Source organism: Hyaena hyaena, unplaced genomic scaffold (assembly GCF_003009895.1).
Source record: "Hyaena hyaena isolate Hyena2069 unplaced genomic scaffold, ASM300989v1 scaffold_25, whole genome shotgun sequence".
In the NCBI taxonomy this organism is placed as follows: Eukaryota; Metazoa; Chordata; class Mammalia; order Carnivora; family Hyaenidae; genus Hyaena; species Hyaena hyaena.
The window spans coordinates 1,960,934-1,974,342 of NW_024080657.1; the positions used below are offsets into that span (position 1 = coordinate 1,960,934).

The following is a 13,409-nucleotide window of genomic DNA, read 5'->3' on the forward strand; positions in this document are numbered from 1 at the left end:
CCACTGACACGAGCAGCACCCTGAATGTGCTGTGTGAGCCTCTGTGCATGCTGTTTCCTCTACCCACAGGGGTCTTTCCCTTTGTGTCTGACAGGCAAATACTGCAAAGCTAGCCCGGATGGCCTCTCCTCCAGGAAGCCTCCTGATTTCCTTTCAGTTCAGCCTCTGTGCTGCCATTTCTACCTCTAAGGTATCATCATCTTCATAACGATGACCAGTTCCTACAGAGCACTGCTCAGGGGCCAGGCCTTGAGTCCAGCACTTTATCAGCCAATTTCTCACCATGCTCTCAGGGAGCTATATTTTTATGCCCACTTAACCAATGCTTAGAGTTATGAAGAGACTTGCCCAAGGCATCAGGGTGAGAATTCAATGCCAGACTGTCCATCTCCAGAGACCATGGCTCTTAAGTGCTGCTTCTGACCTCCTCCTAATACAGACTATACCTGCCTCCTCACGACATCATGTCTTGTCGAGCTCTCCTTTGAGGCTAGCCCCTAGGAGGCAGCATTTATGTCTTTTTGTCTCTGGGCCTGGCACATACAAAGCCTCGAAAAATGGAATTGGTTTCCATCCTGCAGATTTTGGATCCTGTTGCGTAAACTTGATATAATTGATCATGTGATGCTAGCAGTCTCAGGCTTGAATCCTATCTTTGTCCTTAACTTGGTGTTTTCGGGCCTGGCATTGGAGAGCTCAGTCATCCTAATGTCGAGAGGACAACGCAACCACAGCCCTGTCCAAGGCAACCCCTCCACGCGGGAAAGGCTGCAGGCCCCGGACAGAGCTGTGGCACGGAGCATGAGCCCTAAATTCTGTCTGCGAAGTCACGAACAGCTCTGATGCTCGACCTGCTTCTTTTGGGGTTCTAAGTGGCTCAGATGAGCTAGGACATAGATGGGAAATGGTTTTCCTGTATTCCCACAGGAGCCACGGTGGGGCGGGGGGGCTGCCTGCAAAGCGCACAGCCATCCCCTGAAGAGATCCTCTCTAAGATCCCTTTGCATTTATGGATTAGTCAATACCCACCCCCCAACTCCCGCCCTGGTTCCACTTGAGAAATGCAAAGCACAGAAGAGGAAACCCAGATGACATTAGGCTCCTATCACCAAAATGTGAGTTCACCATAGAACTGTAGACTATGGTACAAATGTCTTACATTTTAATAATAAAAATTTTTTGTGAGTGAATAAGTTACACAGGTATATGGTTAAAAAATGTGAAGAGTATAAAGGGTATAATGTGAAAAGGAAAGACTTCTTTATCACTGATCCTGTTACCCGTCCTAGAGGCTGCCACTTGGGTGTTCTTTAAAAGAAATTCCACACATAAAGTGCCCCCATCCCCCACAAATAGTTTCATTGTTCTGCTTGCCGTTTTCTTTAATAATGCATCTTGGAGATACACACAGAGAACTAGCTCTTTCTTTTTAAAGCCCACATGGCAAACTACATGTGGGTAAGGAACTTATTTAGCTGGCCGCTCTGGATGGACCTTTAGATTGTTTCCAACCTTTTATTAATGCAAACAATGCTTCAACGAACACTTTGTTCATCCTTTTTGCACACGGACAAGGAAAGTCCTAATAGCAGCATTGCTGAGTCAAAGGGTGTGTACATTTTAAATTCTGATAGCTATTGCTGTTGTATTCATTTTGTTACAGGGATGTACCCTAGTTTATTTTAACCAGCCCCTCCCTCCCTCCCTCCCCAAGCTCTTCTGCTTTTTTTTTTTTTAATGTTTTATTTATTTCTAGGAGAGAGAGAGAGAGACAGCGTGAGCAGGGGAGGGTCAGAGAGAGAGGGAGATACGGACTCTGAAATAGGCTCCAGGCTCTGAGCTGGCAGTCAGCACAGAGCCCGACGCGGGGCTCGAACCCACGAACCACGAGATCATGACCTAAGCGAAAGTCGGACGCTTAACCGACTAAGCCACCCAGGCACCCCTTCTGCTTTCTTTTCAACATTTGCTTTTACAAAATAGTTAACAGTTCACTTTTGATGCACTATTCTTCAGTATATATAGTTCACTATTTCTGTGTTGTGAGGGGGAGATACAGGGGATGTTTTGGCCTCTTTTGGATAGACGTTTATGTCCTATGCTTAGGTTATTTCCTATCTTTTGCACCCAGTCTCTTGAGATATTAACGTAAAGCATTAGGCATAATGCCTGGCACATACTGGACGTTCAGTATTTGCGAGTTCCTGTAAATCACAATGTTGCAGTGAATTGCCTATGCACGTACATCTTTGTGCACATGTGTGGGCATTAAATTCTTAGAAGCAGAATTGCCGGTCGGAAGGTGCACACATTCAAATTTGGTTATATTGCCAAATTGACCTCCAAAGAGCCTGTGCCACCGTACACACCCGTTTTCCCACATACTTGCCAACACTTTATTATCAAGTCACAGATGTTTTAGGGGGTGGCACAATGCTTGGAGGCTGATCGGTTCAAGCCCTTTCCAGAGCAGACAGGGACACTGAGGCCGGGGGAGGGGGAGGGAGTGCCCAAGGTTACCTGTGAGCTGCAGCGCAGTTCAATTAGAATCTCTGGCCTCTCGGGGCGCCTGGGTGGCTTAGTCGGTTAAGCGTCCGACTTTCGCTTAGGTCATGATCTCACGGATCGTGGGTTCAAGCCCCGCGTTGGGCTCTGTGCTGACTGCCAGCTCGGAGCCTGGAGCCTATTTCAGAGTCTGTGTCTCCCTCTCTCTCTGACCCTCCCCTGCCCACGCTCTCTCTCTCTCTTCTAGAAATAAAATAAAAATATTAAAAAAAAAAAAAAAGAATCTCTGGCCTCTCCTAGGGAATGGGGCAGTGTCCTGGGTGGAACATGCGAGAGCCCTGGATGGGCTCCGTGAGGTGAGAGAGGACACGAAGATGGGGCAAAGGGGAGGTGGGTGCACCAAGGTCTGCGTCTACTCCCCTACCTCTGCCTTAGGGAATGCAACATTTTTATTTCATGAAGAAACTTCTGACTCTTCTCCACTACTTCTCTCCACCTCTCCCCCCACCAACATCTTCTCCCTTGGAAACGGCCTCAGAGATTCTGAAAGGTGCTTTCCTTACTTCTGAGCCCGCCTGTGTGGGAGGAAGCTGAGGACGTGAGGGTACTGATTGAGAGAGCAGGTTGAGACCCAGGAGCTGTTGTGCAAAAAGAATGGCAAATTATATAAGGAGGGAAAGCAGGAGGGTGGGGGCTGGAGGCAGCCATTCATCAGTGCTTTTTAACCCTTTCCTGTCGCAAACGCAGGCAGCCCCGGACGCAGGGAGGATGGCTGCAGTGAGAGACATTTTCATAAATGGTTTGTGCTGAAGGCTTTGAAGGGAGGACAGCACCACTCCCTCCTCGCCCTTTGCAGACAGGCTTTGTACTCTGGGTAAAACTGTCGGAAAAGGTAGAACAGCTCCTAATCTAGGAGATGATTCCTGGGGGAAATCAGGCTGCTTTTCAAGCGTAATTTGAAAAGCCGCTGCCTCCAAACTTCAGTGGTGGCGGGGGGTGGGGGGCACAGAGAGGAGAATGCCATTTATAAAGCAATCAACGCTTCGACAGAGTCAGCCATCACTCAGAATTATTTTCTGAAATTTGGCCTCTATTCCGTACTCTGGAGGAAAGGCAGCATGGGCACTTTGCTTCCAATCAAGCCCGACACAGAGGCTGGGGTAAGTCACACAAAGGGAGAGGGGCCCCCGCACTGTTCATCACGGCTGGAGCTGCGGAAAATCATTTCTAGGGCTTCTCAACTCCCTGACACGAGCTGGAGGAAGTCTCATCAGAGGCTCCATTCATCTCACTTTTTACTTTTAAACTTTAAAGCACATATTTATGTGCCTCAAGTTGCCCATGAACCACGGCATGTCAAACAGTTTGGGGTTGATGGAAGAGGTGCATTTTCTCGTCCTGGGACTTTCAGAAACACAATTTCATCGCCAGTCTCTCTGGCTTCCCTTCCAATTGCTCCTGGATGCTGCCACGAGATGAATATTCCTAAAATGCTGCTTTCCATACATTACTCACCTGTTCAAGAACCTTCCAAGGCCACTTCTCGATCTCTTACGGCTGGAATCCTTAGGTTGGCATTCAAGGCCCTGCATGAATGTGGCCTTAGCAACCACAACCTGCTAACAAGTACCCTCCCAGACTGCCAGACATGGGGTGGGGGCGGCCACTCCTGCTCACTGCCCACGCTGCATCTCCTCCTGGTAACCAAATGCGGTGTTTCCCTTTAGGGGGAACCGCTCCACCCCAGCTCTGCCTCCATACGGTATGCGTGAGCTGACCTAAACGTCTGCCTCCAGGCATGCCATGAGAATGCTATAGAGCAGGAGGCAGCAAAATAAGATCCACCGGCAAAATAATGGCTCACGGCTTATTTTGTAAGGATTTTACAGGTTTAAAAGGTTGTAAAAAAAAAAAAAATCAAAGATGCCACAGAGATCCTATGGCCTGCAAAGCCTAAAATATTCACCATCTGGCTCTGTGCAGAGGAAGTTTGCCAAAACCTGCTTGGATGCACAATGCTTGGTTTGGGGTGGGGCAAAGGACTGGCTGAGCCGAGAGGAGCTAAGCCTAGGACTTGAACTTGGAACTGCCAGAAGGAGGTGCACATGCTTCTAGGCTTATTAAAACTTAGAGAACATAAGCCTGGAACTAGTGGCCATCCTGGACGCTTGATAGAGAGAGGCTGCTGGAGAAGGAGGGGGGTGGGGGGGGGAGGGAAGACAGAATCAAAATACGGGGGCTGGCTTTGGGATCTGGGACCAGGGGGGCCTGTTGGTTACGTGAGCCAAGATGTTTCTTTCTGCTCAAGCCAGTTTGAGTTGGGTCTTCCTGTTGGCGGCAGTGGAGGGAGTTATGGTGAGTGCAGATATTGGCAGGTGTGCCCGCCTGCCTTCCGGCATGTCATTTTCCGTGCCTGGAATGCCCTTTATCCTCTCTTCCTGCCCAAAGTCTGCTTGCCCTACCAGGATCTTACCCTCCTCTGTTGGGGTTCTCCTTTGTTCCTGGGTGGTTTATCCTGGGACTTAGCCATCTGCTTCCTCAGCTATAACTGTCCAGGGGGGTCTGTGTTGCATCCTAACAAAGCTGTGGGCAAAGGGGTCGCGTGGAGGGAAGGGTAAGGATGCAGTGTTGACGCCCCAGGCACTATGCTAACCATCTGTAAACGTGATAGCACTTACTCTTCCAGCAGAAGCAGAAGCAACAAACCTCATTTTAGAGGTGGGAGAATAAAGGGAAGGGACTCACCCAAGGTCACACAGACACTAAGAGGTAGAGTCTGAAACCAACCCCAGTGCTCAGGAGCTCCAGATCACCCATGCTCTTTCTCCAACACAAGCTTCCTGAGGACCACACTCAACCCATCTGCAGGGTCCCCGGATGCACGTCTGTGCTTTCCTGAATCTCCCAGGAGGCATCCACTGCCACTGATCTGATCTCAATGCCTCAGAGCTCAATGTCTCCACCTGACACTCGAGGCCTTTCAGCACCTGCCCTTAACTCCAGCCAAACCAACCCTCGGAAGCCCTGAATGAGAGAAAAACCGTCACCCCACCAGCCAGGTTTAACGGAGGGCAATGATCACTTTGAGGAGCCCACGTAAGCGAGGATTGGAATGAGTCAGCCAGACGGGTTCCAATTAAAGTTGCCCGGGTATAATAATAACCGGAGAGGCACTCTAATAAGGTTTTGTTTGGTCTTTTTTTTAATCAAGTACAACAATCTGCCTGCAGGAATCTGAAAGCAACTCAGGATGCCTTTACTCTTTGAGGGGGAGGTGGGTTTTTGGAACACCATGGCGAGGCCTCCCACGCGAATTATCTCCTGGACAGCCTCCCGAGAGTCCACGTTTTACCACGGCACAGGATGTGTGTGCATGTTCCCCCCACCCCTCTTGGCACACCACCATGGGCTGCCGTGCCCAGGCGCTCTGGGAAGCGGGCCACTTTAATCGCACTGGAAGCCAGGAAATACACGACAAGTCACACCACCTCTCTGACCTGTTTTCTCCTTTGTCGGGACCTAGAGATTGAATTAGCCTATCACTTAGTGTCCCCAGTGGAATTAGGAACAATGCTGTGAATCTTTTTACAGTATTCTCAATTAGAGGGCATTTTCTCCCTTTCCCAAAGGAAATCATCTCAGATTTTTAAACTGGAAGAGAATTAAATGATTATCTCTCTCTTTCAGGGGTTATGAACTTGGGATCCCTGTGGGGTCAGAGGTGAAGTTTCTAGAATTGTATCTAGAATTTGTGAGGTCAGCAAAGCAGACCCCGCAGGTGATGAGATGGTGCCTGACTGGGCTTGGAGGACGGAGTGATGGGGAAGAGGGGGTTCTGTCATCAGGCTCCCCCCGGAGGGACCCAGAATCTGGCAAATTAAACTCTCTCTCTGACTCATTCTCTCCACTTTGCAGGCGGGATTGCTGAAGCTCAAAGAGAGGGAGGGCCCCTGATGACCCAGAGACCAGAAGCCAGGCTGCTGCCACCTAGACCCAAGCTGGACATCCTTTGTCCTTGCAGAGGAGGCCCTAAAAGGAAATGAGGGGGCCTCTCTAGAGCTGGCTGGGAGCCCTTGCTCCAATATGTCTCCATGCCAACTGCCTTCTGGGTTTTATAGAGCTTGGGGATTATCTGTATCCCTGGAGGAGTTATCTAGATGGTGTCTCACCAGGCATCTGGTGAGGAAGCATTCATCATTTGTAGGATCCTCCAGCACATTTGTGTGTGCGTGTGTGTGTCTGTCTGTGGCTGTGTACCTAAATTTACATAATCTGTGTTTTAAATCCCTCAGCTAAAAAAAAATCAAGTATTTATCCTGCCTTTTCTACATGAACTCCCTCAAGGTTACTGCATGGTGGATGAAGGGAAGGTTCCCTTTACACAAGTACTCTAGTTAAAAGCAAGCCGGCGTGGTGGGACCGAACAGCACTACTGTGCATTCCCGCATGAGTGAGAGGATCGGGCGAGGACCACTAATGACTGCCAGTCTCGTAAGAGATCAGATACGACACACCTCCCGATGGAAGTAAATAACCCCACTTATGGAGGAGTGTTGCCAAAAACAAAAACAAAAACAATCACACTGGATCGCGCCTCCTGTTCTGCCTTCCCATTTACAGGAAATACAGGTGACAGGAGAAGCCTGTGGAATGACCCCCACGGGGATGTAATCAGTAAATCCAGACTGTGGGAAATGCTGTAGGATAAATGACCTTGTTTCCTCAACAGAAACTTACTGGGAGAAGAAGAGAGAGGTGGAGAGGGAATCTATAAACTAAAAGGGATTTATGAAGGGACATACAGATAACAGTAATGTATACACCTTATTTGGATCCTGATTCAACGCGCTGGGGAAATGTAAACACTGAACTGCATACAACATGAAAAGGGCCACTGCTGATTTGTTTAGGTGTGATGAGGATACTGGGGTTGTGTACTTAAAAAAAAAAAAAAAGGTTGGGGGCACCTAACTGGCTCAGATGGTTAAGCATCCAACTCTTCACTTCAGCTCAGGTCATGATCTCAGCGTTGGTGAGTTCAAGCCCCTCGTCAGGCTCTGTCTGCACTGATAGCGAGGACCCTGCTCGGGATCCTTTCTCTCTTTCCCTCTCACTGCCCCTCCCCCATGTGCACTCTGTCTCTCTCTCTCAAAAATAACTTAAAAAAAAAAAAAAAAAGATTTGGATAAGATCTGGGATGTGCTTCAAAATACTCCAGGGACTGGGCAGGCTGTGGAGGTAAATGGGACAGGGTAGCAATGAAAGAAGGCTGGCCATGTGCAGAGTACATGGGGCTTGCTGTATACTATAATAAATAGTAAAAAACAATCAATCTCTTATTGAGCAGGTGTCCAAAAAACTGTCAAGAGTGTTTGTCTTTGGAGAGGGAAACCGGAGGTCTGGGGAACAAGGAGGGGACACTGACTTCCCACTGTTTCTGTTTTGTGCTGCTTGGATTTTATACCACGGCTCTTGTTATCCATTCAAGAACATAAACTTGTTTCTTAGAAATCGCCCAATTTAAATAACAAACTTTAAAGTGAGCTCTTGATCATACTTTTCATCTGAGAAGTGCCTTTATTTCATTTCCTTCCAAATAACAGGTTAGGTACAAGGAGTTGGCTCCAGCTCATTGTTGGAGAGGGCGTGCACGTATCTGTGATGCAGGGCTGTGCTCTGAAGACTTGGATGTGTGGCACTTCCACATGGTCGGCAGGAGCCCAGGGGACACACCGGTGCATGCCAGAAGCCCCCCTCCACGTGTCCTGAGGCTCTCCGATGTGGGGGGATGTGGTGGGGATGGCCTAGGAGGCAGCTGGGGCCTCGGGGATGGTACTCGAAGGAGTTAAGCCCTTAGAGCTGCCAGACAATGTCATTTGAAAACACCAGGTATGAAATATAAATAAATAACAGTCAGCTACTTTCCTTCAATCCAATTTCTAAGCAGTTGTGTGATCGATCAATTTATAAATCGATCGGCTGTCTAATCCACCTTTGTAGTCTTCTCTGCTGCTGCGCCGCCGCCTCGGGCCAGGGTGGGGTCAGGGCCATGTGTGGGGCCTGGGGAGGCTGCCGTATCCAGGTGTGTGGGGGTCACTGAAGCTTCTGGAGCAGGCGGAGCACATTGGCCGCATAGGGGTTGCCCTGTCCTGCAGTCCCCTGCAGCTGCACGGGGTGGAGCCTGGGGTGGGGAGGTGTGAACGGCTCTGGGCAGTAAAGTTCGTTCAGGAGAAACCAGGTGGAGTCCGGGTCCACCTTCATCAAGTGGAGGAAAACACTGTGGAGAGACAGAAGGGATGGTGGGCTGAGGTCACGACACGGGGGCGGGGGAGGGGGGAGAAGGGAAGAGGCTGGCGTTCTACCAGAGAGGCTGCTTCTTGGGCTATGCGACACGAAACTGATGATGATATCAAATCCCTTCGAAGAACATGGCAAAACCACTCCAGTTCGTAAGACAGGGCCATGAGGATGGTCCCTGAGTGTATAGTTTCATATCCATTGACACAGAGAAGAAAAGTAATTAGTCTGAGCAGAACAATATTGACATCAAACAAGCTCCGGGCAAAGAATCCACTTAAGTTCTGGGATGTCAAGCAGACGTTTTCAAAGAAATGGACAGGCCCACCCCTCAAGCCAAGCTCACAGGGCCCACCCCCACTCCTGCGTCGCCAGATGCTCATCGTAGGCCCCCAGCCTGCTGCTGGACTGGGTGGCTGACCTCTTCTGGCCACCAAGAGCCAAGGATTCTTGGTGTTCTGGACATACTCATAAAGGGATCTGATCTAGTGCTTTTCCTGAGGCAGGAACTGACTGAGCTCAGCCCTGTGACCTTTGGCAGAGGCAGAGCACTGGTGCCCTACACATGACAGGGACAGAGCTGAGGGGCCCAGGGCCACCTAACACCATATGCCAACCAAGGGTGAGGCTCTTCAACTTAGGCTGAACTTCGGGGTCACAACCCTTGCCTCGTTATCTCCTCATATCCCATTTCTGAATGATCAACCACGTGCCCAGGGCCACTGCACGGGCCAGTCCAAGTATAAATTTCACCCACCTGGCTGGCGCGGTGCTTCTGAGTCTGGCTTTTCCATCTCGGGAAGGAGGAGGTCCTCCTGAGCTGGGCAGCTCCCTGTTTGCCACCCGCCCCCAATCTCAGTTCACATACCACGTGCTCAGAGAGGCTGACCTTCCAGGACCATTTTGTTTAGGTGGTTGTGCCCTACTTTTCTCTTTCAGGATACCCTTCCCAGCACTTACTATCCACTGACCATCTCCCTTCCTCACAGTACAGCCCCCTGAGGGCAGTGGCCATGTCTGCTGGGTTCCCTGCTATACCCTGGGCACCTGGGACCGCAAATACTCTCAACAAATACTTCAGCCAACAGGTTCTTATATTTAGTAAGTGGTTTATTACACTGTACACTAATACTTAAAAGGATATATCTCTCTGGAAAATTACATTCTGTAAAAGGATCTGAAGGAGGGGTCAGCTGCTCACCTCCAAGGAAGCACTAGGGAACATTACCAATAGGATTCACGTTGCAGACGGCACTGCTATGTGGTCGTGGGAGATTTTTCAACTTGTCTTGCCCTCAGTCTCTAAATGCCTTGCTTCCATAACTTGGGGAGGTACTTCATCCAGGATTTTGCTGAGGTTTAAATGAGAAAACACAGGGGCGCCTGGGTGGCTCACTCAGTTAAGCATCTGACTTCAGCTCAGGTCATGATCTCATGGTTCGTGGGTTCGAGCCCCGCATCGGGGTCTGTGCTGACAGCCCAGAGCCTGGAGCCTGCTTCAGATTCTGTGTCTCGCTCTCTCTCTCTGACCCTCCCCTGCTCACGCTCTCTCTCAGAAATAAATTTAAGGGGCGCCTGGGTGGCTCAGTCAGTTAAGCGTCCGACTTCGGCTCAGGTCATGATCTCATGGTTCATGGGTTCGAGCCCCGCATCAGGCTCTGTGCTGACAGCTCAGAGCCTGGAGCCTGTTTCAGATTCTGTGTCTCCCTCTCTCTCTGTTCCTTCCCCACTTGCACTGTCTCTCAAAAATAAATAAACTATAAAAAAAATAAAGAAATTTAAAAATTAAAAAAAAATTAAATGAGAAAACATAGATCCAGCCCTACACAGCGTCTAGCCCATGCGATCCCTATCTACCAAGTCATAGGGTAGACAGTATGTATTTGATGGATCACATTTTATTCTTGATGACCATTCCTAGGAGCCTTTCCCATACTGCTGGGCATCAAATAGGAACTTAAATCCTTGCCAAATAGAGCTAAATTCTGTTTTTAATTTTGTTAATCTGAAAAACCTGTGCCCTCAGGGGATCTGGGTTTTACTCTGGGGAAGCCAGTTTTGCTTCCTTCCTCGGGTTTAAAAGACATGTGCTAAGGAGGCAAGGTAGGCAGATGGGAGGGGGCCCTTTGAACATTTTTTTTGGTCTGGTTTGTGCCTAAACAATTTAAGTTTTCTTTACTTAGGATAATCTTGTGCTTACAATATCAGCAGTGGTTGCTGGAGAAGTGATTAGAATATTCTAATTCATTGTTTCCACTTCACCGCAGAAAGGAGATGGGGCCTGCGTGGGAGACAATTTTTGTTTAAAAACAAGAATATCTTTGATAATTAGAGTGGCAAGGGAAATTATGGAAAAAAAAAACCACACCAAAAATGGGAAGCTGATTTCTATTTACATGTGACACAGTTGACGATTTTCCCTGGTGCCAAAGACTGTCAGAAAGCAAAAGGTTTCCTATGATTTTTTTCCCCTTCCAGGACTAGAACAATCTCTCAAGCTACAGCACAGCGCACTAAGGGGTATTTTGATCTGGGCAACGCCCAGCAAAGTGGTGCCCTGGCCCGGCTCTGACTTGTGTGGCACAAAGGCGTTGTGATGTTCATTCTGAGTCCTTTTTAACATGCTAAATGGAGATGTTGTATTCTCTGGCAGGAGAGGACAAAGAAAGAAGCACTCTCTTTGCCCTTGTGAAGACCCCCCCCTTTTTTTTTTTTTAAGTTTATTATTTATTTTGAGAGAGAGAAAGAGGCCGAGCAGGGGAGGGACAGAAAGAGATGGGGACAGAGGATCCAAAGTGGGTTCTGCATTGATGGCAGAGAACCTGACGTGGGGCTCGAACTCACGAACCACGAGATCGTGACCTGAGCCAAAGTCAGATGCTTAACCTGACCCTGTGAGAACTTGTAAATAAAATGCTAATAGGGAGGCAAAGGAAACGTGTGTACGAAGTTCACTTTCTTTTACTAAGTAAAAGCCAACTTCTTGGAAGAATTATTTTGGGTCTCTTTTCTTAGCTCTTAAATGGGTAGACTCCCCCGAATGGCAGGCAGCAATACAAGTTCCCTCTCCTGCCTCTGTGGCTTGGAGCAAGTTATTTTGCCTCCGTGAACCTGTTTCCTCTTTCTCCAAAGGAAGATGATCACAGCCCCCACTCCCCGTCACAGGTCAGTTGCGAGGCTCTAAGGAGATGAGGGGCAGGAAAACACTTTGAAGTATATAATGAAAACACTGTTCCTTCCAGAGAGTATGTGTGTGTCTAAGGAATAATTATCACTACCAACCTTGCAGCACCGCCACACCACGGAAACTTCTCAGACACTCTGAAAAGGGCAAAACATTTGTCTTTTGTTTCACTCGTAATTTCCTTCCTACTGACTTGGTGGGGGTCCCAGTTCTCAGCCGACAGTGTTCTAATTTTGCCCGTTATTTTCAGGAAGAAGCGAATGCAATATTCTTTGCCCTCCGCGTCGGGGGTGGGGAGCGAGAGCCACGCTGTGCAGCCAGGTGCTAGCAGGTGTAGCCGTGCGCTTGCTCGGCCAAAGACATGCAGCCTGCTGAACTCTAAACGCTGACACGTTCTTAACCTGAACTTTGCTCACGTTAAGGCCCTGGGAGGCGAGCGGAGATCCAGCAGCTCTTGTCTGGGAGCTCAGTGGCCCAGCTTCGCTCCAAACTCTGGACCCACTTTGTCCTGGGGCCGGTTCTTGCCTGTCCTGAGCTGGGGAGAGGGGCTCCCAGGAAGTGAAGAGCCAAAAGCTGAAGACCTTAAAGGTCCTTTTGCACAAGCCAAAGCCAGAAGACAAAGACAGGACCTCTGCTTTGAAGCGACTGGGGTAAGTGCCTGGAAAATGTTCCCAATACATCGTGAGATGTGGCAGAGATGGCTGCTGAACATGCCAAATGGCCAGCTCCGTGTTTTTTCAAACCCAGAGAGAAACTCTTAAAAAAATATATGTACACCGTTTAAGTCCTGAACAAAAATTTCCTTCTCCTTCCCCTAGGCCCAAATCAGTGGCTCCAGGGAGCACAGTTATCAAGAGATTATCTGGTCCCCAGAGTTTCGGGAGGCACTCAGCTGTGCCTCATGCCTCCGAGTGTCCTGAGGCGAGTGATTATCTCTCAATAACCTGTAGGGCCGTGTAGCTTAAATGATAACTTGACTTTAAAAAATTTAGAACTTGCCGTTAGGCAGTTTCTAAGCAACCTCTGTTTCCATGGCAAAGAAGCCTGGTGTTTATACTGATTTTTCACTTAAAATGCGGTTTTATTGAATTTCGCTTCATGCAGGCAGCCATTTCCCCGCACTCCAGCCCTATCTACAATTGACGGGCATCAGCAAGTACCTAATAAACTCCAGACACCAAACCAACAGAAGCGGCTCATTCCTTTATGATCAATAGCGGACAGCTCCAAGTGACAAAGCAGGGGGAGAGGCGGCCTGGGGACATAGGAAATGTGCTATCAGAATCTGGGCAGCAGGGGCTGGGGCCCATCTCCTTGTGGTTTGCCAGACGTCTCCCGGCACCTGCTCCAGCACAGGCATTGGACTGGGTGCCTGGGATACAAAGATGGATGGGCAAAGGCTCTGGCCTCGGGACTCCCCATG

At 49.0% G+C, this 13,409-nt stretch overlaps 1 protein-coding gene across 1 annotated transcript in view; it reads right to left on the bottom strand.

Annotated features, from left to right (window-relative positions):
• Positions 1 to 8,056: 8,056 nt before the first annotated feature.
• The window catches only part of TTI1 (TELO2 interacting protein 1), a 46,364-nt gene continuing 41,011 nt past the window's right edge, over positions 8,057 to 13,409 (bottom strand). The window contains exon 8 of the mRNA XM_039227190.1: positions 8,057 to 8,782. Within this exon, the coding sequence (XP_039083121.1) occupies positions 8,599 to 8,782 (184 nt within the window). The 3' untranslated portion in view covers positions 8,057 to 8,598. The remainder of the gene's footprint in view (positions 8,783 to 13,409) is intronic.